This window comes from Hylaeus volcanicus, chromosome 1 (assembly GCF_026283585.1).
Source record: "Hylaeus volcanicus isolate JK05 chromosome 1, UHH_iyHylVolc1.0_haploid, whole genome shotgun sequence".
NCBI classification, from domain to species: Eukaryota; Metazoa; Arthropoda; class Insecta; order Hymenoptera; family Colletidae; genus Hylaeus; species Hylaeus volcanicus.
The window spans coordinates 18182888-18210569 of NC_071976.1; the positions used below are offsets into that span (position 1 = coordinate 18182888).

Consider the following 27682-nt stretch of genomic DNA (forward strand, 5'->3'; position numbering starts at 1 on the left):
ACAATTATGGGTAGGATTATTTTAATATTACGATATGATATTTCTCAAAATTATATCTTAATATTTCAGTCTAACATTCTCAAAACCATATTTTAATATTTCAAAATTATATATTAATGTTGGACAATAATAATCCTAAAAAAAAATTTTAATACTTCATAATAATATTTAAAAATTACAAAATAATATTCCTCAAAATATTTTGATATTTCATGATAATATTTTAATATTGCAAAATAATGTTTTCTAAAATAATATCAGATTAAAATAGGTTTGAAGTACTATTCCGAGTTTAAAGAATGACACTTCGCCATTAGATATCAATACTATCAGTACAGGATTATTCCTATTGTTAATCATGGCTGCGCGAAACGTTCCTCCATATCGTAATTACATATGCCTCTGATACTCAAATGCACCGTCTCGCGCGTTCTGCTCAAAACACCCCCAACGCGTTTCATTAAGAGCTTTGTGCACTTTCTATGGACCCCTTTCACGTCGACCTGTAATCGATTTTCGTCTTTCACGATTCTGTCCGCGACCCCGATGCCTCGACGCCACCCAATTCCTCTAATAATTATTCTTGTTGATTGATGCCGCGACGCTCTCGCGTATCGTGAGTTTTTCTCCCGCTACGCGAACAGCAACGAGGCTTTTTATTCTTCCCAGCAGGAAGTGGGTCAATCTATTTTCGATTCGAGAAAGAAAAGAATACGTAATGTGAAGAGGGAACCTCAATCGATCAAAATTGAATGACACCCGCATGAAAAAAGTTCGGATGGAAGCTGGAAATGCTTTCTTTGTTGCCTTTTTTCATTCGCATTCGCGTTCTCTTTCGAGATGCGCAAAATGTTACTTCTTTGGAGTTTAAAATACTTTCAATTCGCCACAGACGATAATAAAGTTTAAATTTGAAATGCAGAAGAACGACAAAATTAGTTTCCTAGACGCGCTGATGATCAGGAAAAGTAACATTAACTAAAATAATATAATATTTAGAATGATAGCTTGCTTGTGTGAAATGAATAACAGCCAGCTTAGTCTTTGACCTAGTCTAGTCTAGTCTAATTTTTTCACGCGTATTATACACATGTTGAACATATGATATTTTCATTCCCATTTATCAATGTACTATTTGAAAGTTTAATTAATACTTGCGTTAGAACTAATTTTGATTGATACTTTTTACTTTAAATTAGTACCAAAATCCTGCTTCCTCTGATAGACATCTCGAATATTGTAAAAATAATGTGCATCCGTTGACTTTAAGAGCAAAATGCATGAAGTATATGCTTAGTTCAAAATACTACTATGCTTTTACCGTTTTTATTCAACCCTCTGCAAGAGTTAACAATTTCAACAGAAAATGTAATCTACAAGAGATTGTAAAGCACATCAGAAGATTCTTAATATTTAAATTAACAACACGTGATGAAAGTACCCTTCACCACAAATTGAAGTATGTGATAAAAAAGATACAATTCAGATTTGTAATTTTTTGCTTTCTACATAATTTCACTTGTGTTTAATCATACCTTTTACATGTCATTCAGCGTAATATTCTAAGTAATAAACTAAGAAAATTCATACAAAAAAAATTTTAAACAACTTTTTTATCAAGTTAATGTGATTTTTATCACCCAAAGAACTCGTGCTTTTTTTTTAAACTTGCAGTAATGTCACACTTCACCATTTTTGCGGGTTTTTCTTAGTTCACCTAGAAGAAAAATGTAGGAAAAAGAAAGTTTCTTTTGGTTTTTTTGTGTCAAACCAAAATTACTACCTGCATCTTTCCCGCCGATAGGAGGTTTTAATTCTGAGGTGCTCTACAAATGTGCGTCACAGTCGACTCAATTTGAATATTTCTTCTTGAAAAAATTTGTACAGACTACTCAAATATATATGAAAATAGAATAAAAAGTTCGATAGAATTAATTATTTTTTTCCATCCTAAAAAAATTCACGAAAGACCGCTTCTTTTAGACCTTCTAATTCAGGATACCCCCTTAAAGCTTGCTGTAGTTACATCGTTCGGATTCAAGCCGATCGCCATTTGCCAAAGAGAGAATCAAGATCCTGTGTTTTTCCTTTGACAGTATCTTCGGGACGGGTTTCCGGAATCTGTCCTCCAGCACGACAGATAACGCGCGTCTTATCTACATCTACGTATCGCTCGCCAGGCAGAAATTTTATTTCCTCGTGTGCGACGCGATCGAGATGGAAAAATTTTCCACATCTCCGACACCGCCACTTTCGACGTTGCTTCCGGTTCACAGACGGAAGAAGCGTTGGGCACGTGCGTTCAAGATCCGCGAGATACAGACTTCCACTCGCCGCGAGAAAGGACAAGACGTATTTTAACGGACTTCTTTCTGAGTTACTGATACTGACTGATACTTTCCAGGGATTTTTGTTCTTTTTCTTCATTTAAGAATTGCAGAATATTTACACGACGTGTATGAATATTCAATATTTGTAGCATTTTGAGATGATTGTTTATTTTCCGGTAAAAATTTAATGGTTTTGTCGAGATATACAGTTAGTTGCTCGCAAAGGTACATGCCAACGTCATAGACACAACATGTTTTATGTGTTTATTTATTTGTTGATGATGAAATATGAAATTTCGATTTATTTTTATGTAACGAAGAAATTGTATACAGTTTATACAAAAATGTTTTTATATTCATGGAAATAGTAAAAAGAGTCATACGAAAGAATTTGTCCGTTGTCAATTTTGTGTAAATTTTACTTACTGGATTAAAAATTTTAATCTTATGCTGAATGCAAATATTTTTCTGTGTTATTACCTTTATTTCTAGTTAAGAAGTATATAAATATCTAAATCTTTCTTTTATGTGTTGAATGAATAAAAAAGTCACACACACTTTATTATATAAAGTTAATCATGGAGATTTCTATTAAATTGAATATAAAATGACAATTCTACTTTTGAAGGTGCAAAAATATTTAATATATGTTTTAAAGTCTATCGATCATTAGCAAATGTAATATAAAATAAGAATAAAAATTAAGAGTAGTTACAGAAAAATTTAATTATAGAAAACTTGAAAAATCAAGAAACTTTTCTTCGGTAGAAAACTATATTTTGTTTATCATAATTTGAAAATTATTAATGCTTTGTAAAGTACATAGTTGGTGAAGACTCCTCGAGAACGTATCAATCTACAATTTACGTTCTGTCTTACGAAAATCATAATTTGTACATCATCTTGATCTCATTGTATACATAGTAGGTGTATGCGTAAGTTTGGTAGATTAAGTTTAGATAGTTTAGAAATGTCGATATTCCTTTTCTAGAACCAAGGTTTTTGTTGCTGACATCGACGAATGAATAACAGATTGTAGTTATTGACATAATATTATTTTTATTTACTTTGAAAATGTATTAGATTTTATTTGGTTAGTAAAGTACGTCAGCATGCAAACTTACAAAACTTATGCATATACCTACTATATTTCCGTATGTCGAATACATCACTTTTAGACTGGTTGGAAAATCTTAATACAAATATTTTTATTTAAATCGTATTTTTAAAAGTGAAACATATTTATGCATAAATTATACTTTTTCCAATTAAAGAAATTTCTTTTTTCAGGAAGATATGGTTACGTACTTTAATTTTTCAATCAAAAATTTAAATTTCCATTAAAAATTATCCTCTTTAAAATAAAACAAAAACAGAAATGGCTTTTATATCTCTTTTAGACCTCCACTAATAAGAAACTTATTGACACCATGTTACGCGCCCTTCGAAATCTTTATTCTTTACAGCAAATGAATTATTCAGCTGACCTGTCTTAAATGTCACTTTATACAGGGTGTTCAAAAAAAAGCATTCAATATTTATATGGTGTGTAGGGCACACTGTACTGAGTAAAAAAGCTTTTGTAAACATAGGTTCAAGGGTCAACCGTTTCTGAGATATAAACATTTTTGTTTATTTACTCTATACACCATATAAATATTGAATGCTTTTTTTTGAACACCCTGTATAATAATGCTTCCCAAATTTTCTCCAATAATCTGGAATTCTTCCAACAATTCTAAAATTATATCCTTCCGAAATATGAATGGAAATTCATTAAAAAAAAAAAAAAAAATAATTGAGAATTCCCGGAGACAGGATTCTCGAGCACAATCGCAATTTCCTCCCTCTGCCGCACACGCGAGTCTCTGCTTCGTTGCTCCCGATTTTCTGCGTCGAGGGACTTGAAAAAATGTTCCTATCCCCCCTTCGTCGCTATTCGAAGAACGATCTGATTTCTCGAGAAACGACCCGAGACACGGTTTTATTCACGGTCGAGATCCCCGTACGCGATTCGATAACGGGTGACCCCGATGACTTCTCCCGATATCGTCTCGCGGGGTGGATGTCAATAAAAATGCAATTTCTGCAAACGTATTGCGCGTCGCGGGGCGTAATGCCTCGCGAAAGATTTGTTTACTTAGGTATCCGACGATATATTGGTCCCAGGAAATATGGATTCACGGTTGAATAGAGGAGGACAAAACATTCGAAGTGCGAAGAAATTGACAGAGCTTCTTCCCTCGCGCGGCCTTTACCCCATTCCGAACCGTTGCGGAATTTTCCCGTGTGCTTCCTCGCGCGCCATCGCTCCCTTTATTTCCTTTACATCCGAACTGCCTTTCGATCAGAGGCTTTTACTCTTCTGTGCCAGCAGCCGGCTGTCGAAGTATTTTGTAATCCCAGAAAATGGTGTATTCCGAAAGGAAACAGATTTCACCCCTGAACGCGTCCTTTATGCACGCCTGAGCCCGATATTCTTGTTTCTAGCTGTATGTATTCCGAGATTCCCTGCCGCTGATTTGTCGGAATCTTGACGTGGAAAGCTTCGCTCTGGAAGGTTGGATTGTAAACGCTATTAGCGGCTGTCTGATTTTTTTTTCCCGAGGCGAATTCAGTGATTGCGCAAACAGATATTTTACAGATATCCATATTCGGTTTCGTCTGGTGTCACCGTCACCATCAGCACAAGTGAACTATTTTTACTAGGTCTTCAATTATTATTAATTGTACACCTCGAATCGTGAAAGGTATAAGCTATTGAAGAAAATAGATGTAAACTAACGATACATTTTAGAATCTGAACGGTCACAAGATAGTGGTCGAAACATTGTTATTCAGTTCGTTATCCCCTGAAAGAGTCATTATACACCGTTCTATAAATTTTAAGTTATATGAACTAAATATTATGATTAATATATAGCCATTAGCGATTGTCTGACTTTTTGCATGGGCCGAATTCAGTGTTTCCGTTTTATCTAGGGTCCCAAGTGTAGTATCCTTTCTATATCTTCAATTATTGATAATTTGTACACCTCGAATCGTGCAAGATGTAGATCCTGTTCTATGTATTATTACTTTTTTAGAAAATAGATATAACTGTGTATTGTAGTGTTTTTATTAATTTTATTTAATATAGATTTTTACATTGGCTAGAACTATATTAGAATTATTATGGTCTATATCAGTCGTTCCCAAACTTTTTTGTCCTGCCGCCCCCTTTCCAAAAAAAAAATATTACTTAGCGCCCCCTGGAAATTAATTTTTTTTTAATTTTAATAGTAATTAATAGGAAATATATATGTACTAATGTTTCTACCTTTTTCGTAAAATATAGTAAAGGAAGGTGTAAATTAGAAACATTGAACTTTGAAATTATGAAACTATTTATTGAACTTGGTATAGAATGTAATACAAAAAAAAAGTTAAAACATTCGAAATCATCTTAATGAGAAGGATGAACCTGGTGTATTTCTAACAATTTAGTAATCCTCGGCTCTATTTTCGTCAACAGTAATCTTAAATCACCGCGATTTAGTATTTGCAATTGGTTTCTTTTTTTTGTTAATAAATTGGTTACCGCACTGAATCCACATTCCACTAAATATGACAAAGAAAATCCAATTAAGAACTTTTGAATTACAGCCCACATTGGCCATCAGCGCCCCCCTGAATCGCTGCAGCACCCACCAGGGGGCGGTGGCGCCCACTTTGGGAATCACTGGTCTATATGATATCGCAATTAAGAAAACTACGATTTATAACAAGTACCGCGTCTTAACAACTTTACTCTAGCGCCTGACAACGTAATTCAACTCCCAAATATGGCATATTCGTCGTGGCCTTCTCTTTGCACCCCCAAGAACTTCTCGCTGGGCCCGCTAGCCCGTGGGTTCTTCCTATCCGTTGCTACCTGGCTATCACTTTCTCCCTCACTACGTTTCCGTGTAGTTTCACGATACTACAGTATTTTAAAATTGTATTTTGAAAATAGCTGCAAACTAGAGGTCGAAATGTCGTTGTTCGATTAGTTGAATTTAGATTCATTACTTTAAGGTTTTAGAATTTCCTGTATGCCAGGTCATCTGAAATATTATTTAGATCGTAAATAAACTCTTGTACTGAATAGATTTATCCTGACCTTTTTGGGAATGCGCAAAGTAGCGACTGATGGAAATGTCATACTTGAAACCAGAAATGGTCACGCTGAATATTCATCTTTAATAGGACACGTCGAGTTTTCCATTTGGAGACTGTTCACGGAAAAGGCTGTTTCGTCTTACTAAATATAAAGTTTTCCGTTCTCGTAACGCGGTCAACCGTACTATAATGTACTTTCTTAACAAAATTATTAATTCACTCAGTTCACATTTCTTTGAGTTATATTATACATTTCACACGTTTTAGGTATACGATTACTAATTTTATTAATATTCGAATATCGATCGTAACAGAAGAGACAAGTGAAGATCGCCATGCGATCGATAATATGTATATGTATAGCTTCATAGTGTAACCTATTACATTATGCATTTGTATTTCTCAATTAAAATATATTATTTTATTTACGGACCATACATACAAATAACGTCCTATAATTCGCGTATAAATCAAAGAGAAGGTGATTCGTTACCTAAAAACAAATTGAAAATTTATACAAAATTTTGTTGTGCATTGCTTCATTTCCGAAATAATTGAATCTGAAAATATATAGCACATGCGTTAATTGAGATAAAATTTAAATCAATGATTATAATTTATTTTTAGAATAATCATTTATAATATTTTAAAAGCTCGAATTTATTTTCCTGACTATAATCCCCGAAAATATTTTATAAAAAGATAGAATGACATCAGTGTGATCACTGATCAGGTTTGTCATGCGTGCCCCATACATTTTCAAAATCGATTATTTGAAGAATGAAGGCTTGTACAGAAAACTTTCGTTCTATATTTTCGACTTACTTTTATGTCAAGTATTATTTTCTCAACTGGTTTTTCTATTATGCCGGAATTGTCAAATAGTATAAAACGTATATTCCAGTCTTCCCTTGGAATATATAAATGATTTACAATTTTTAATATTCATATTTGAAATACATGAATTACCTTCATTCGTATGAATAAACGATCCAGGAAACGGAGACCATGATTAAAGAAGTTAAAATAGCCTATATATGTATCAACCTAAATGCAGTATCAGATTTATCTCAACAAATGATTCCCTGGTTAAATCGTAACAGCCAGCTTAACTCCATTATTATCGTCATCAGAAGATTAGAATGAAATAAACGACACTGCACTGTGGATCACAATTTATTCGTGGCACGATAAGGGTAGTTTAATATTAGTAAGAAGTATACGTGAGTAAATATATATTCCTTTATTTAATTATCGCTATAATGAATTAACAAATAAAATTCTTTTACTTTCTTTCTCTATAGACTAGGGCCTTGTCTAATAATTTAAAAACAACTGTGTTTACAAGTATATACAAAAATGAGAGAGTAACCATCACTATTATATATACCTGTATTTATTAATTTATCATTGTAGCTGTTAAAATAAAAAGAAAATGAGGAAAAGGAAATAAGGAAAGTTGCGTTTTAAATACTTTCTTACTTGTAGCTTATGAAGCTATCATTAAGAACTATCAATTATTATGAAAAGCTATAGAAATAAATCACCACTACCTTCTGAGTGCAAATAATTGTTTATTTCTAAAAAGTGAATCATATTAGTCGCATTGCGAATTAAGCCTAATTCGATTTAGACACGTTTGCAGTGAATATCTATAGCTGGGCATGCACTATTCTTCCTTAAAAATTTATGAAACAAGCGAACTAAATCTAACATAAATAATGCATGCTGGCTGTGGAAAAGAAGTTGGAGCTTACCGGAATCAGGCAGCTTAACAACGTTTGTTCTCAATCTTTTTTTCCTCACTGATTCGTTTAATCTCCGCGCGTAGTTTCGCAAGAAATGCGCCGATGCCCCACTCCTGTGAAAAGGGGTCTCGTCTCCATGCAAATAATGCAATTAAGAGATTGGAATGTGGCCGAGATAACGCTCTTTACCGCGACAGTCAAGATTTCCCTCTCGTTTTCTCCCCCCAGCACGATTATGCATGGAAAACCAACCTCTGGGCACAGAACGAAAAGTCGTATGAGTAGCGGCTCCAACCGTTGACCTCAAAGCTGGTAAAGAGGTGTGGAGAACGTCGATTGCGTTGAGTAATTCATAGCACAAACTTTTCATCCAACGCTCGCCGAAATGTATGAAAAACGGTGTTGAAACGTCGATAATCAAAAACAGTAAAGGCGAAACGTTTCCAATAACTGAATATTTTGATAATCCGCCTACATAAATGAAAGAGGAAATTGGTAAATGAAGAATTTGATGTATATTTTTGTTGAAAAGGACATACAAATTATTTAAAAATATGAATAATATACTGAGTAAAAATTAACATATTAATGTGGAAATGAATCATTGTTAGATTAGTAATTGTTATAGAAAAATTTGGTATATAATTGTGTTGCGTAGCACTTTAGAATTATCTGAAAATATAAATAATGTACCAAATAAAGATCAACATGGTAATGTGAGAATGAAGCATTTGTAGATTATGTTATAGCGCGGCGTTTAAATCTATGGATAAAGATGATAACATATTGTCAACCTTTCTCGATGATTGTAATTAGTTAAATGCAGTGTATAATGTATTTTTAACTGAAACGCTTTGTGGAATAGTGAAATAAATATTCAAATATTGCCACAGAATTCTTTTATCACTAAATAAAACTAAAGAAACATCAGTTTCATTGGTTTATCACCAAACCAGTAATTATAAAATATTCTACAATTTTAAATTTACATGAATATTGCGTTTAACTTACCGATAATCTAAAAACTTTCTGAAGATTTAGTACCAAATGACATTAAATAAATAATCATAGACAAATTTCTCGATTGCTAGACGTTATGAAGCTACAGTGGGTGTAGAAAGTATTCGTACACAGATCAATTTCCAAAAAAACTATATAAAATTGTAATTTATTAACTTATTTTTCATAAACAATGACATTCTAAATATTCTCGGAAATCTCTAGAATAGATAGATTACAAACAAAAATAGCTATTTATGTGAGTTGCGAAATTAACAAGAAAAAAACAATTAATCGATAGAAATATTGAAGCAATAAGTATTCGCATAACTGTTTAATTTTTAAAACTTGATTAAAAAAAAAAGAAATTTACATTAATTTATAAGTACATAATACTTCCTTCGTAGGATTTTCTTTTGATTTTATAATTATTGTAACTTTTCTAAGCATTAAATTAACTAAATTATTAGTTATTCGAAGTGGGATTTTTTTCCATTTCTCTATTGGAGCCATTTTTAAAAGTACTTTACTGGAAATTTGATGTTTTCTAATTCGTACGGAGCAATGAACTAATGTGTTTACGTTACAAACTCTACTGTAAATGGTTCGTCATAAGAATCGTATAAATACTTATTGCTACTATACTTTTACCCACTTTTCGCATCTTTTTGTTAATTTCACAAATTCTATTAACTACTAAATGTTGTTTGGACTATATTTGTCTTAGAGACTTCCGAGAATATGTAAAATATCATTGATTACAAAAAAGAAGTTAAGAACCTACAATTTCACATGAAAGTTTTTTGGGAAATTGACCGGTGTACAAATACATTCTACACCCACTGTATGCTTCTAATTAGATTTTCCATTAGTGTTCATCTAGACTTCTTTCAAAACAATTGAAAACTTATTGTTAAATTATATGTTGAGTTTAAAAAGATTAGGAACAATTGCTTTAGGAATTCATATCTATCGTGCACAGTAATATCTACCATTATGGCGCACGTTCTTCCTTCGTATTTTCATCGAAGAAGGAAATAAAGAGGGTTGCGGAACGCGTTGTCGAAGAAACCCCACGTCTCGAACCAATCTATCGCGCCAGAGATGAAAAGAATAATAGAGGGTGAATATTGTAAAGGGAATAACTACTTTTCTGCATAGAATTCGAGACGAAGCAGCCCCGAGTGGATATGCGAAGGGAACGAGAAGAATAGGCGGTCGATTTTCTTCATATCGAGTACACGGTTGGTGGATTCGCTCGTTTAACCTTCGCCATATTCTCCTATAACCTGCTAATCTATCGTTACACACGGATAGAACCGCGACGCGTGAGTGAAATATTTATTAGACTGAGCGGTCGTGGGTAAATCGGTGAATGAATTTTGAGCTGGTGTTGTGATGTGGCTGAGCAGCTTTAGGAGATCCCTTTGAAGAGGTACGCTTTTAATAACGCTTTGTGGCTTGTATTTTGTGTCTTCTTTCCTGATGACGATAACGATGAATTTAGACTGTACGCAAGGAAGTATGCAATCTGTTCCTTACTTGGTTGAATGAATTAAAATAATTTATTTGATGTTCTACGTGTGGTTAGGGCGGGAGAAGAATAACAGATTTCCATATAACATAATATTAAATTTATTTTGTAATAATTTAAATTGAAGTAAATACAGAATCCATTTCTGTGTAATGTCAAAGTTTGAGAGTGAGAATTGTATCATTCTAAGGGAGTCCTTTTTATTTTTATATGGTTCTGCAGTATCCAATGATTTCAACGCAAAAGTTAATAAGAAATTTTATTTTTAATTCAAATTTGAAGCAAAGGAATTGATCAGCGTGTGATCGATGAAAATGGACATCTATGTCAGATTTACAAATAATTTCTTTGATTATTTTAACGGTTAGTTTCATTACAATAAGAATTGAAAAATCGTCTATAATATGGATAAATTTTAGAAGTTCAAAGACAGATAAAAATAGAGTGTTTCTAAACGAATTGTATGTTTACTATAATTTATCATTTGATAAACAAGTTTTGAGAGTTAACAAACTTTCAATACACTCGAGTTATTGTATATAATTTATTCTATATACGCTGACTTTAAGTTTAATCATTTTAATGCAGATTTGTGAAATATTATACTTGTAATTTGAATTAAAGGTTAACGAATTAAGGTAGATACAGATTGCTTTGACGCGGCGTATTCCCACGTATTCCCACGTCACCTCAGGCTCCGTGGGATCACGTCAGACTGTCTTGACCCCTCATCGCGAACTCATCGCCTACCAAACAACAGCAGATCAGCTGCTCTAAAAATCAACATGCTTCATTTCTGAACTTGTAGAACTGCGTGTATTTTTCGGTTTATCCGTTGCGTTTGTTGTTTACTGATTGAATGACTCCTGGTCGAAGAGTCGAGAAAACCCTATGCTAGAATTTTGTACCAGGCGCATTATGACGTGGGCCCACGCGGTATCACGTCACGTCAAAGCAATCTGCGGGATATTATTTTTCATTTTATTCATAATATAATACATTACGATGGTTCACGAAGAAAATTATATAGTACATCGTTTTTTATTTGGCCTATTATCATGATCACAAAAGAAATTGAGAAATTGTCTATAATTTTGATGAATTTTTTGTGTTTGGAGACACAAAAGAATGCAGAGCTATTCTAACGGAATTGTATATTTACTCAATGGTCGTAGCTGGATAAGAAAGGACAATTTTCTCTTCATGGATAATGTTCATTTTTTTTCATGTATGTTCTAATAAGTCTCACTTATATCAGTCATACTTTAATGAAAGCAAGATTTAAGTAAAGTATCTATCCAATTGTTTAAAAACCTTGTCAATGAATCAAAAAACGTTTACTCCACTCCAGTAAATACGAATTTAGCACAAAATAGCTTTTTATTTGCGTCCCTCTTCGTATAAATTACAAATACGTCGGTGTATTCAAATTAATGGCGAGTAGTATATATTATTTTTCAGTGATAGTCTTGCGTATTACGCTTTAATATAGAATGATTTCCATGTAAATTTGAGTGCAACTCTGGTTCCTTTCGGTATTGCCTGCCAACAGTTAACGTTACGTTACTTTGCGTGACTGGAATGAAACCAGAGATTCTTTAATCGTGCATCTACAGATCAAGAAAGTGGGCTTTGCGCGGTGAGTGAAAGAGCGTGTTTCGCGAGAAGCTGATTTTCGAAGAGCCCCGAACGTGATCGGAATTCGAAACAAGTCCGCGGAAAGAAGTTCGTTACAGTAACGAACCCCGGCAAACCTTCCCCCAGGGTCGAGTTGTTCTTAATTTTCTTTCAAAATAGCACGCGAGTTGAGTCGCCGCCAGGAATTTGTTAATTGTTCCATTGACCTTTCCGTATGCATCGCGACCGCTTAAGGAGGTATTCTAGTAATTTTAAATTAAGAAATTAATCTTCACTTGAACCTTCGTAAAAATTCTTTGAGTCATACCATCGAGGCAGATTTTTTCTCGATATTTTTCAGATAATAGTAAATAATTATTTAAGAAAACGAATATTTGTTTATATTGTATTACACGAGATGCATATCAATTTTAATTCTGATGCGATTATTCTTTCATATAACAAAATAAATTAAAAAAAAAAAATATAACCGACTTCGAAAAATATTAAAACTCTACTACAAAGTATGAAATAATTCCTACTTCCTTTATACTAAATTATATTAGATAAACTTTTTGGAGGCACCTCCAACATTTTCCATGAGGAAAAAAGTTGTTTCAAATCACCCCCCGAACCACCCCTTTCAAGAAACTCCAACATTTTTGGGACACCATGTTTAGTTGCAAATGGGATCAACAGGAATATATGTGCAACTAAATGTGAAAAGATGATCACGTTTGGTACATTCCTTGTCGAGCTACACCAGAGAATAGGAATTTTGCAATAACAATAGTCATGAACAATATAAAAATTCATAAATTTTTGCAAATGTGATCATATTGAGAACCTGTCCGGCAACAAGAATGTAAGGAGTTTCATAGATTTCATTGATAGTACGCTTTTTGCGATAAAAAGTGATATAAAGTGGTAAAAAATAAACCAAGATCAAATGTTTTTTATGGGGCCAAAAATATATGTACACATGTCGAATTGAGTAACCTCCTCTTTTTCGAAATCGATTAAAAACGAAAATGATGAAAAACCATCAACGCAATGTAACAAATCGGTTCCTAGGGAGATTTTGTCACTTCCGTGTTCTTGAGACTTTAGACATAGGAATATATTTTTGAATCATTAAATTAAAAATTAAATAATTGACTGAGCAATAATCTTCACGAAATTTCACACAAATAGAAATTGAAAATATTTCGCGACCAAATGGTTGGGTCCACAACTAGTATGCTGTAAAAGTTATTATGAAGAGCAAGTCACAAATTTTATTGAAGTGATTGAAGGGTCGTTGTTTTAACACTTTTCAATATTTATTTCTGTATGATCTGTTACTATACTATACTCTTACTGAACCCGAAACAAAATCACATTTTTATTTGGATCGCGATACTTCAAAAAATTGAAGGAGGTCGGAACGACGTATTCATTTAATAAATGACTATTTTTACACGCAAAAAATACATGTGTCTTGGAAATGAATCTATGAATAACTGTGCGAAGCATGAAAAGGTTATTACAAATAGTACACGAATAAAAAATTTAAGAAATACCTTTCTTAAGGATAGAAGACATCGTTATTCACTTTCTATCTAAAAAAAATAACCATGATTTTATTCCATTCAAAGTAAGTCATTCTATTCGTCAAGTGTCTCCGCCAAAAGACCTACCATTCCTTCACAACTGAACGTTTTCCTTTCCTCCCATTAACCGTCCGTTTCGCTTACATAAAACAACAACAAAAGATCGAATAACAAAGAGAACGCCCAAAGGGCAAAAATCATTTCCCCCTTCATGAAAAAACGGTTATTCACCGTCTATGTAGGCGAAGTTAAGAGCCCCAGCCTCTTTGTCAGCCCTTTCGATGTTAACAAGAGGGCCTCCAACTCTCTGAAGCTTGCGACAGCTTCGACAGATTCGTGCGCGCACAGCTGCCAATCGATTTCTTCCATAAAACCAAGATTACCTTCTGCGGTGTCGTAACCAAGCCTCGAGTAAACGTTCTACGGTTCTCGTTTCCAGTGATCGATAAAAAGTTTCAAGGTCCGGAACGTCAGTAGACGAAACGATCGAAAACTTCATCGAGCCGCGGTACGAACTACTTTCCAAGACTTGCCTCGTAAATCACCAGGCTCAGAAACCCCGTTCCAGGAGAAATTCTGCAACGAGATATCGCTCCTGTTGGCGCCACGGCGCACAGTGCGACAAGGAAATGGATTTCGTGGACGAGACTCAAGTTTTCGAATCGCTAAAATTTATTCGTGTATTTTTGATATATTGGAGCAATTCAAGTGTCAGGGCGGAGAAATTCATCACTTGAAACTAACTTTATTGCATAGTATAATAATTATATTTACTACAAATGACAAAATTTGCTTTTTTTTAAATTTTGAATAGACACTGGTTGCGTTTCCATTATGTTGAAGATTTAAGTATTTTATCATTTTTCTTCTCTTCTCTGTGTCGATTTTGCATATCATACTGTTGCGCTGGGAGTTGAAGACCGCGAAGTACTCATTATCAAGGCAGGGTTTATAAAACGAACAATAACTTTTAACGTTTATCAACAACAATTCAACTACAGTTTTATACAAGATACACATGTTAGCTCGGTGTCAGGTCTGTCACCATTCTATTAATTTTAAATATCTGCCGGATTTTGACAACCGGAAGAACGAGAACTCATTTCTGCTCGTTCACAGGAGCATCTGCACATTGTCGCAATATCTTCACACTATCGCAACGATGCAACTTCGGAATATTGCGTGGAATCTTCATGCCGTCGCAACAATATATCACAATACATATATAGTCATATTAAGACAAGCATTATTGCTGAGAATAGTAATTATAACAAAAGTGCGAATCCTAGGAAGGATTCGTGAATTTTGATTTACAAAAGTAACTACTACGGCAAATGCTAGATTATGTAGATTATAATTATCTCTAAACAAAGTTTTAGCCTCTTAGAAATATTCATAAATATTAGTCTAACAATCAATGTGTTAAATCATTTTGCGATATGAACTTGTGTGGGATTCTATTTTTAGTAAGGATGAGGGGAGGTGAATAAAACCAGTATTGAACAGAACGAAAAAATATTTAATTAAAGTAAGAAATAAAAATAACGGTGTTTCTCGGTTTGTCGCGATCGACTGACTGTCGTCTTCCGATTGTTCCCTCGATCAACCGTCCGTGCCTTTTGTTTTCACCTAACCTTAGGACATTCGCCCTCTCGCACACATTCTTACATTCTGCAGTCTTTCCATTCACGCTCCATGCACTCTGACATCGCTACAATCATCCTTCACTTGTGGAACAACCTAATATTAAAGACAGCAAACATCCCAAGACTCCTAAACGTTTTAAACACGCTATTCAAACCAATCGCTCGTCTTTCTATTCCAGCAGACTGTGCCTTAGACGTTTCGCGAATCAGAATCAGCCGCGAGCGGTTCAAGAAACGTCGAAAGTTTGTAACGCATATCTAGGAGCTCAGACTGTCGTCGGATTGGTAGCTAATTAAATACAGCAGTTGACGAAACGCCGAATGAAGGAGATTTATTGTAAGTAAATAGAATTAGGAGTTACGAGTGCCTTGAGTAACCTCTGGCTCCGACTGACGCTAACCCAACTAAAGCTAACCTAATCTAACTAAATAATTAAATTAGTACCACCGTCTCCGAATGTGGTGCCCTCCTTGTCTGCGGAATCCAGAATCTACTCTTTGTCTTCTCTCAGCGGTTGCATCTGGATTGCGTTCTCCAGTTGCAACTTCTTACTATTGATTCCTTATCGTCGAACTGTCTGCATGTTGAAAGGTTCACGTGCAGTCAAAGACGCGAGCAGATGTAATTCGCTGAGAAAATTTATGAGAAACAAGCAGAATCCGATTGAATCGAATCTCAACGAATCTAGACGAGAGAAGTTAGAAATAGATACGTTGCCTTGAATAATAGGAAACTTCGAATTAGTATACACAGATGGATATCGTCTGAAGAGTTGATGAAGATACATGAAGAGGTCTAGAGCAAGAAGTCTGTTATAAAAAGGAATGATGATAATGGTAATAATGAGTTTATTAGCATTAATCAAACCTACCTATAAATACAAGAAGATAATATACAGGGTGAGGCATTTAAAACAGCCTACCTGAATAATTCGTTTACGTTTAGCGAGAGAAAGAAAAATGTCGAACAAAAGTTGTTTGATTTCGAGGAGCACGCAACGTAGTGCAAATAACTTTTTTATCGGTGGAAGTGTAGAGGAGATGTGAAGCTCGACTTTGTTTTTTTAATTAGAATGATATGATTTCTATCCACATTCTGATAGAGCGTTTCGAAACGAATACAATTACCTATAGTTGAAGGTCATTCAAAGTTACACAGACTGACTGTAATAGAAAATAAATTGGTTCAAAGCACTCTTCAAATATTTCATTAAGGGTAGGTTACCGTTCATGTCGATGAAAAATTAGATTTTTTTTTACATACTTTGCATCTTTAAGGTGTTTAGAACACGTAGGTAAAATGATATTTTCATATCTAAGGTATTTTAGAAGTTACAGAGTCGACTGAGAAGCAGGTAGCTGTTTTTTTCAAGTCTCAGCTTGTAAATTATTTAGAGTGAATAATTTCTTCTACAGAGTGTCTACGTATAAGTTCAGACATACGCAGGGTGTCAATTTTACAACAGATTTCCAACAAAAAATTACTCCTAGACATTTTCTTTGTGTAGCTTTATTCTCGAAAATTTTCACTTTTAATATTTTTTCTGCGTTTTTGACTTGACACTTTTTAAACGGCCATAACTTTACCAAATTACAGTGTAAACTTAAAACTAAGTACACCATTCGAAAGAGCGTTAAATTTCCCATCTCCATGATGACAAACCAAAATTTATTACGTAGATTTAACAAGTGAAAAATTCGGTCAAATTTTACATTGTGAAAATGTAAAAAAATTTGACTATTTCTGTATTTGTTTTCCGGTTTCAAAGACACAGTTGGTTAGCGGGCACTCCTCGGGAAAAATTTCCTGGAAGTCTCAGCTTTTGAATGGTATTGCCAAACAAAATTATACGGTGGTATTTTAGGGAAAAAATGACGTGTGAATGCAGAAATGCGTGGGTTTTTAGTTAAACATCGATATTTTTCAACAAAAATCGACTTGTCACTTTAAAATTAACTTGACATCGGGTTTGATGTATCTCAAAATCAACCTCGGTGTACCGGTAAATAATATGGAGATTGGAACACGATCGATTTCACAAATCAAAAGTTCGATGTTTTCGGCGCAGGAGAACCGATAAGTTTTGATTGAGGAGACGGGCATTTTGAACGCTTTTCTGTATTAAAACGTCATTTTCTCCCTAAAATACCACCGTACAATTCTTTTTGGCAATACCGTTCAAAAGCTGAGACTTCCAGGAAATTTTTCCCAAAGAGTGCTCGCTAAACAACTGTGTCTTTGAAACCGGAAAACAAATACAGAAAAAGTCAAATTTTTGTACATTTTCACAATGTAAAATTTGACCGAATTTTTCACTTGTTAAATCTACGTAATAAATTTTGGTTTGTCATCATGGAGATGGGAAATTTAACGCTCTTTCGAATGGTGTACTTAGTTTTAAGTTTACACTGTAATTTGGTGGAGTTGCGACCGTTTAAAGAGTGTTAAGTGTTAAGTTGCAAACGCATAAAAAATATTAAAAGTGAAAATACTCGAGAATAAGGCGACACAAAGAAAATGTCTAAGAGTAATTTTTTGTTTGGAATTTCTTGTAGAATTGATATTTTACGTATGTCCGAACTTATACGTAGACACCCTGTATATCCATCTCTATTAATTCATATTGAAAAGTATAATAACTGATACTGACCATTCTTTCTCTTGACGGTATATAGTGTTTCCACAATTCGGTGTGTGCGTTTTTAATCGGCTAACAAACTTCTAGAATCATTATCAATAATTTCCACGGCAAAGAAGTCATTATCATGATGATTCAGAAATTATTGATTCAGAGTTCTATGAATCAAGGCAATGTGATTGTCACGATAGCAATCAGAATCGCTTTCCTATGATCCGAGGATAGTTGGTATCAGGTTTCACGCTCCGGGATAACCATTTTCGAGTGCCAAATCCCCAGAGTTGTTGGTGTCAAGTCTCAAAGCACAGGAGTCACCAGTATCACGTCTCGCGTCTCGCGTCTCGTTCTCGTCGATATTGACTCTTCGAAACTTACTGTCGCCAATATCGCCTTCGCCTTTTAACGTTTCGTTTGGTTTATCCTAAATAAAAATGTTGAATATTGGGTTATTATGTTTGTTTCAACTACAGCTAATTAGCTATTAACCATTGTTGAATAAATAAATTTAAAGCATTTTTCCTCCTTAAGAAACTTCTTTAAATTTTCTAAATAATAGATGTATCACCATTGGTCACTGTGAAAATTTTATAAATTACTTTTATATTTATGAGTCATCTTCGTATTCAACATAATTATTGACTTATAAACATACAGCAAAAATGATAAATATTTGAGACAACGGTGGAAGCAAGGACAATAATATAAAAACAGGAAAGTCTCTAAAAAATATAATATTATAGAAGGTAGAATGTTTAATATCCTTTTAATTAATTTTAAAGTACATTTACACACACATTCCTCGATTTAATATCAAAATCACCTTTCTTTGCGCCTATTTCTTCACAGTACTCGTTCGGTAATTCACACATTCGCATTCTAATTTATTGAAACCCCTATAATAATAAATATCCAGTACTAGGTAAAATTAATTATTCCCTTCTTATTAATGTATTTGAACATATCAAATTCCATTTTACTCTCTGCATGTATATGACCACTGAAATAGGAACCTTATGGCCTACGATGTATGAAACTCGTGATATGCAATTCGGATTGAACATTAATAGCACGTGTTAGGTATGTCGTATAAATGTGCGCAAGCAACTATGATACCCGAAATCTCGAAATAAATAGGAAGAACAAGAGGTTAATCAAAATTAGTGTACACGCGAAAACATACAGTTAGCAAAGTAATTCGCCTTCGCCTTTAATTTAATTCATTCTTTTAAAGAAGAAGACCGATAAATGCAACAGCATGTGTAGCGTTGGAACTGAAATTATTTCTTGACTCTCGCGATTCAGATAATAAAATGCAACTAAATATGTAAGTAAATAAAAACAACGATATTTGGGGATAAACCCCGAGGAAAAGAGACCTTGCGGCCAACAACCTCGTAAAATATATTTTAAATTAAAGTAATATTAGGTGGACTGGAAAGTAATGTCGTTTCTTTTACATTAAATTCAAACAAATTTTTTATAAATTTCTAATTTTAATTATTAATTGTATAATCGCTCCCGTTATCAATATCCTTTTGCCATCTAGTGTGCAAATTGCCAATGTCAGATCGATAAAAATCAATAAGCTGATGAACGATAAACAAATATTTAAAATTGCAAACACGACATTATTTTTCGGTTCACCTAATACATGCATGCATGCGAGTGAGTATGTGAATTGTGTGTTCGTGTAAGTGTGCCAAAATGATTACGCATAGCGTAAACATTTTACGGATCATGTACGATCGCTATAAATTTGGATGACGACGTGGAATCGTCATCAGCTGGACCGATTGGCGGCACCGTTATGAATTTGTGAATCTTTTAATTGTTGTATGTTATGCGTTATTATTTTGTGTTAATCACGTACCTTTCATATAGCAAAATTGCAGATACAATAAAGACGATGCGTTGTGGATGATGTTTTCCATACAATCGAATGAGACTTGGTTTCTTTTTGCAAATTTCATGGTAGACATCTTTTGTTTGTGTGACGTCGACGACCCATCGCGGTTGGCGTCGTTAATTACTTCAGACACGTATCCGTCTGAGAAGTTTGTCAATGGCCAACCTATGTAGTCGTGCGAGATTCAAACGTTTCGATCCGTTTCAATCCAGCAGCATGAATATTTCAAGCAACTACATATGTAGATAATACAACTCCTTATAATATTAATCTCTCTCTTCACATTCAACTTTCACGACTGTTATTACATTCAACACTAGGGAATAAAATTCAAGAACGGTTCGAAGCCTCGCGAAATGATTCGAAAACGCCAGAATTCTCATCGAGATATCTCGGTTTAATTAAAAGAAAAAGCTCGAGAACGCCGAAGCGCGAAACTATTCGCTTTTTTATTTGGGACATACTTCTTGAAAGGCCAAGTTTTCCCAAGAGGGGGGGAAGTTCAGATATCGATTCCCGTCCATTCGACGAAAGACTTCAACGTGCTTGCTTTTTAAACAGCGTATCCCAGACGAACGATCGCCTCAAACCCGGATGGACGTCCGGCCAATCCCGTTGAACCATCTTCTGCACGACCTCGACACTTTTTTACCGTAGTTTTTGACGCTACGATTTCTCGAGCCAGAGAAAGTGCATGCTCGACCATCCCCCTACCTCGTCATCGTCAGTTGTTGGAACTTTTCACGCGTACAAACTCTCCGAAGCGAGCAAGTTTCGAGGAACGTTGAGTTTTGCCTCGATTCTTTTCATTGTACGACTTGCCTCCGCGTAATAACACGTCCATACACTCTATCAGTTTCCGAGCACGTTTCCGTTTCCAGAACGTGCGCGGCTCACACAGCTCGTTCGATTATCGTTCCACCCCTTCGAACTTTACTATCTATCGAGGAACAAATGTATTTGCGCGTTGTCCGGCGTTGATTGATTTTTAAAAGTGGCGAATCCAACCTCTATACACCGCAGGGACAGACGGACCTGTAGGGAAAAAAGTGTAAACGCAAATATTGTTCCCAACTTGGAAATCCTCTTACTTTTTTTCTCTGTATAAAATCCGATTGGAAAAAAATTGGATCGATTTAGAAATTTTGTGGCAGAATATTCAATCTCAGCTAGCATTAATATGTATAGCAAATCTTCTTCAACGAAGGATTAAACAGTGTCCCCGTAAAGCAGGATTAGACGTGGACTTTGAGAATATTTTTTACTAAGGATAATAAATATTCACACTCCACGACATCAGTAAACAAATATCAAGAAATTTGGTTAATTTTCCATTCAATCGTTTATAACTATACTTTAAGTAATAATATTTACTCGTCATTTTGTTTGGTTGAATTACCAACTTTCTAAGTAAGTTCTCAAACTGATTTCTATTACGATTATACATTTACATATATTTAGTAATTATTAGATGTAGAAATTAATTCTTTGTCATCGAAACACAGATTATTTCGACATTTGTATTTACAATTATACGTGTTCTCTTGCAATGTATAGCTGAATGAACATTAACAATTGTATGGTTCTTCTTTATAATTAAATGGTAAGTTTTCCTTAGAAAGGTACAAAATTAATTTCTACACCTAATATTTTAGAGTCTATGGAATAATGTTTTTATTGAAGAGTTTTTTTATATTTCACATAATAAATTGTATTTATTCTTCACACAAAACTCCCATTTATACTATGAAATGTACCAGTCCATGAACTAAGTATTAAAATTCACAAGTTTTGTAATTTTGTAATGTAATTGATATTATTAAAACAATCGTATGCTGATTAGCTATAACGCAGTAATATCTGTAATATACTTTTTTTTTCCATTCTCCAACATTAACATATTTTCGCAACTTCCGTGCCGATTATTATAATTCCTGCTCTCAAAACAATTTTTGTATCGTTTATGATTATTTTTGCTTCCAAAGAAATATCTTTGCCTCTGTGACAATTTCATCATCACCTAGAGAGTGTATTTCAATAGTCGACATGGCGAAAAACGTTGCGTGTATCGTTCCCGGCAACCAGTTCTGCATCATTTTCCAGGAATGCATAAATTGTCTGGTCTGTGCGCCAAGTACCAACCGTAAATATATCGCGACTCAGCGTGGGTCACGCAATAACGTAATTCGTGATATCTATCACGGGTTTCTTTTATTGTTTTAACGTGTAAAACACTCGGAATCCTTGTACGTGAACGCCACTAAGCACACGCATCTGTATTTGTTTCAGGATAAACGAGAACACCACGAGATCCCAGTTCATGGCGTACTTTAGCTTCTCGTCCAGAGCAAGCATGTCCGTTGGCTGGCCAGTGAAAGGCGGGTATCCAGTGAACAACACAGGTAAGACATGTTACATTTAATTCAGCAGTGCCCGTGATGTGTCTCCGACCTTTTTCCTATATTTATTACCTTTTAGGAACATACGAAAAGGAAACGGATAGGAATCCGAGAATTATTTCAGAACGATAAATTTTAAATAGGAAATTAACGAGTGACGCTTTTGTATCACATTTCCGTGGAATTTTGTATTCTTTTTCAACGTAATTGATATTCTGTTGACGAATTTTAAGAGGTTGGAAACAATGATCAAGAGTTGTCAGTTACTTCTAGAATGATTAATACAAAATATTTCTTACGCAATATTCTATTGGCTATTTTATTGTAGTCGTTTTGGTCATTTATACATATAAAGTTCATAAAATGTAAGATAATAAAGAAATTGTACATATGTTGTGGTCAACGTTAGAATTTTATAGTAAAAATCTGAAAAGGGAAATTTAAACAATAATTACTTACACAGATTAAATACGAACAGCGGTTACAAGAAATACGTATTCCAACCGCTTGCAATAAAACATCCGAGAAGACATCACGTACTAATGTCGCCATTCTCTAATCCCGGTATTTCCGAGATCTGGCACTTGCACGGGTTTACGACAGTAGTCAAGTACTCTGAGTGGTTCAAGTTCAAATTTTACTGTGCAGTATCTCAACGAATGCACAAAATGTAAAATCGATACCGATAAAATGCACAGAATTACCAAGCTTCGAACAAAGGCCGAGGAAGTCACTCTTATCGACACTGTATCCATGGAACGTTTGAAAACAGCTCGATTCAATTTGCAAAAGTTCAGAATCAGCAACAGAGAAGAAATAAAAAATAATAGAAAACGTGGTCGCGGTGGGGGTGGCATCACTGCTACAAGCCAATCAGAATACGACGACTTATCAGGCGACACGATACACAACGCAAATTCCGCTCCCGAACCGACATTGAACGGGGAGACAGCTTCGGAATGACACAGTTCCAGCCATCAGATCCAACATTGATCCACTCGGTAACTGGCTTCGTTACTGATACCTTTATCTACCTGCGGGGATATTATGCGATCGTATCATTACGGAGTACATTTTCATCGGTAATAGTCTGCTATATGGAGTTCAACTGTACTACATCAATCTCCATACTCCGTACAATGTTCCACGATATATGCAGGATATATCAGGATGGAGATCATATAACCGGTTAGAGACGGATTCTATGCATAAAAATACGTAAAAAGTGTGGTATAATAATTTTTCGTACAAGGCCTCGTTTTTTGGGAAATCAATTTTGAAAATTTGTGGGGAACGTGTGCGATATACACTGCCCGTCAACAAAAATGGGACACTATATTAAAACGTCATAACTCAGAGAGTTTTCAACCGATCTTCGGGAAACTTCGTGAGGTTTAGTTTTGAAGTGTCCTCTGGGTGTGTGCAAAGTTGCATTGACGAGGGTTGATGATAAAGGGTTAATTCACCCCCCCCTCCCCTAAAGGGGTAATGCAGAAAAACGGCACTTCAGAAGGGTCCAGGGGTGACGGAAGGGGGTGAAAAAATCAAAAAAACCTTTGAGGCGACTCTGTTTGATGCCTCCTACAAAATGCATCCCTTGAAATCGCTCTCGGACGAACCCACCCCTCACAACACCCCATCCCCCCTAATGTCCACAATGTTTGGACGACAGTCCCGATTTTGGACTCGATGCATTCTCTGGACTCCCCTGATCCAGGAAATGCCATCATTCATGCCGTGCACCTCATAGCCACCCCTTGAGGGGGTGAAACAGCTCGCGACTTTTCAACCCCCTTCGTAAGGGAGGACTTCTAGACATCAAACAGCGATGAAAGTCACCATGTTTGTTCCCGATACGTTAAGAGTGAAAGCCCAACAGATCTCGTTTTGAAAACTGCCCCCTGAGCTGAGCAGGGGTGGTCCAAAGTTAGGGGTGGTTCACCCCAAGTGTAAGGGTTGGAACGATGTTTCGTTGCATGGAACACATGTGGTACGGTCCAAGGCATTGGAGTGACACAGTTTTGATGTCTTTTCCCCTCGTGAATAGCATTAAAATACGAAAATGTCGTTTTTTTGGAAAACCGAGACCCGTCTTCAGACCCGTCTGTGGGGAGAACGAGTAACCCCACGTCAACGCCGTTCGTGGATTCGGACGCGCGAATGCTTTATTAGCAGATCCCCAAAAAATAAGATTTTTTAAATCATGATTTAACCACGATCACGAAAACTCTCTGAGTTATGACGTTTTAATATAGTGTCCCATTTTTATTGACGGGCAGTGTGCGTATATGTACAACTCGACTTGCATGTCTGATCAACATTGGCTGTTTCTACTTGTCAACTATACTAAAATAATTTCCAAATCTGTAGAATATTCCATGACATATACCGAATATTTCACGGCGGAGTTGATGTAACCATCTGATTCTATATTTAAAAATATATTAAAAGTAAAGAATAACATTTCTTCGTACGAAGTCTCATTTTTGAGGAAATCAATTTTAAAAATATTCGGGACACATGTGGAATCGAATACGACTTGGTCGACATGTCTGATCAATACTGGTTCAGAAGACAGTTATGGTCAATGAAAAATAGATATTACCATTCTATAGTCGATATGTACAAATACCAACGCAAGTGAAACTAGTGAACATTGATCGGGCATGATAATCAAGTTGTATTCAATCTCGCATGCATAAAAGGAGTTTCAAAATCGATTTCCTCGCAAATGAAGTTTCATAATCAAAAGTTTTATTTCACATTTTATATATATTTTTTAGCTGACTTCGAAAAGGAGGAGATTACTCAATTTGACATGTATATTTTTTCTTTCTTTTTTTTTTACATATAGAGAGATTCACGAGGAACGGGACATTTAAATACCTCTGTAAGAGTTAAACACAGGAGAAAATGAGACTGATAATGAGTAGAATCTTACAGTTGAAGCGTGGCATTCATGGTGATACAAACAGATTTATTTAATATTATCTTTACATTTAATTCATCGTCTTTCATTTAGTTTGTCAATGATACCATACATTTTTCATTTTATGGCGTAGTAACTAATGTCGAGAAATGTTCACCATCATAAAATGCCATAACTTTAAAATAATCTTGGGCTAAAGCATTAGTAATCAATAAATGCCAACTTCAAAATATGCGGTAAACGTCACCTTTAGAGAATAAAAGGGTTAACATTCAAAATCGTGCAAATCAGTCAAAAAAATCGTAGAAAGGTTTTTAAAAAAGCATTTTGTAGGTAATATGTTGTAGTTTCTAGAACTTGAGTTAAATTTTTCGCGACAAATTTTTTTATTAAACTGCACAGTATTAAAGATTTGTCACTTATGCGCAAAACAATGCATTCTTTTTTGCAGCACAGAACAAGGAAGACAAATGAATTTGTTTAAACCATTAATATTACGTTAAAGTTGATATTTCAAACTTTATAATGCTTTTATGTTTTTTTGTCTACGATGATTTTTCACCTAGTATCGATACTTTCTGTAAGAAATGCGCATTTTTGTTCAAAGTCGTATAAATCGATCAGAAAAAATCATAGGACAATTTCTAAAGGAGCATTTTATAGGTAACATATTGTAGTTTACACAATTTGAGTTGAACTTTTCGAAATAAAATTTTTTCATTGACTTTTGAGTTGTTATAAATACGTAATTTTAAGGAACAAAATGACGTGTTATTTTTTAAAACACAAAACAAAACAGAAATAGAAACCTAAAAATCGCATAATAGCACATTAAAGGTGAAACTTCAAGCTTTAAAACGCTTTTTTAATTTTATTTTTACGATGATTTTTCACCGACTTACAGATATTGAAATATAGCCTAATGTTTAGGGTTTATAAAGTATTCCCTATTTTTTGTACGAGTGTATGTATATATATTATTTATTTCCGTTTAGTTATTCACTCATAAATTTATATTCTCCCATATAGATTGCGTTACTCAGTTAAGTTTTCTTAAAAAAACTAAAAAACTACTGGCCCGAATTAGAACAAAATCTAATCAGCTCTAAGTTAGATTGATACTCATCGATTGCATCATCGATCATTTCGATCTCGCTATTAGTTTTTTTAGAAAACTTTAACGAGAAATTTGTTTACATACGTATATACATACGCGCGCGCAAACAATTTGTTAAAAATAGGCTAAAATTACTCCAATGACCTGGAAACATGGAGATCTGCTAAAAAATCGATTTTTCATTTTAGGGGCAAATGCAATAACTTCCCTATAAATCGGGAAGTTAATAATTACTCCTCATCTACGTTCTAAATAAAGTTTGGCCAGGTTTCATTCCGTGTATCACGATTCCCCAAGTGAGCAGAGTTGATAGATCTCGGGTTCAAAAATAGCGCGTTGCGAATCTTTCGTCGGCGAATGCTAGTAGTAATGCACACCTCTCAGAAGGGGAAAGTTTCCCTAACAGACATTCCTCGGCTGAAGGCATTCTTTCCTTCAGTAAAGTGAAATCCGGGAAGAAAATGTGAGAAAGGCTCGGGTTTCGAGCACCCTCGTACTCTGTGGAACGTTTGCACTCGACGTTATTTCTAGAACGGTCGTGGAATCCCTGGTTGTAGATGTGGCGGTGTAGAAGGTCGCGAGGAGACAGGGCAGGCGATACGGGCGGTGAACGCACGAATTTCCTCGCGCAAACAGAGCAGGGGCGTAATTTCTCCCTAGTTAGGACGGAAATTATGCGAGCTTAAGTGCAGGACAGTTCGAGCTTAACCGAATAAGGGCAACGCGGAGACATTCCTGGCTTTGGGCGAATTTAGACGTCCCCAGCTAAAGCGATAACGATGCGAGGCTGAGCCACCGATCCCGCAAGAACTTCTGCGAATCGTCGTTTCGAAAAGTGGGTATCGCGATATCGATACTCTTGGGACCTTCTTCCGTTTGTGAACCGGCTGGTCGATGAAGGCTCTCTCGGCCGAAAATTCAGTTACACCGTGCCTAAGGCCTAGAGGCGAACAGGGGATAATAGCCCTTAGGGCATGTTCACCTTTTTCGGGGCAAAAATAGGTACATATGATCATTTCTTTTTTATAGTGGGAAGTATTTTGATGTATAATTTTTCTGGCATATTTATTCGTCTTTATAAAAGGT

The 27682-nt window shown here is 35.0% G+C and overlaps 1 protein-coding gene across 1 annotated transcript in view; it reads left to right on the top strand.

The window, feature by feature from the left end:
* The window catches only part of LOC128884053 (uncharacterized), a 638316-nt gene that overhangs the window by 414539 nt on the left and 196095 nt on the right, over positions 1-27682 (top strand). The window contains exon 6 of the mRNA XM_054137083.1: positions 22441-22553. Coding sequence (XP_053993058.1) covers positions 22441-22553 — 113 coding nt within the window. The remainder of the gene's footprint in view (positions 1-22440; positions 22554-27682) is intronic.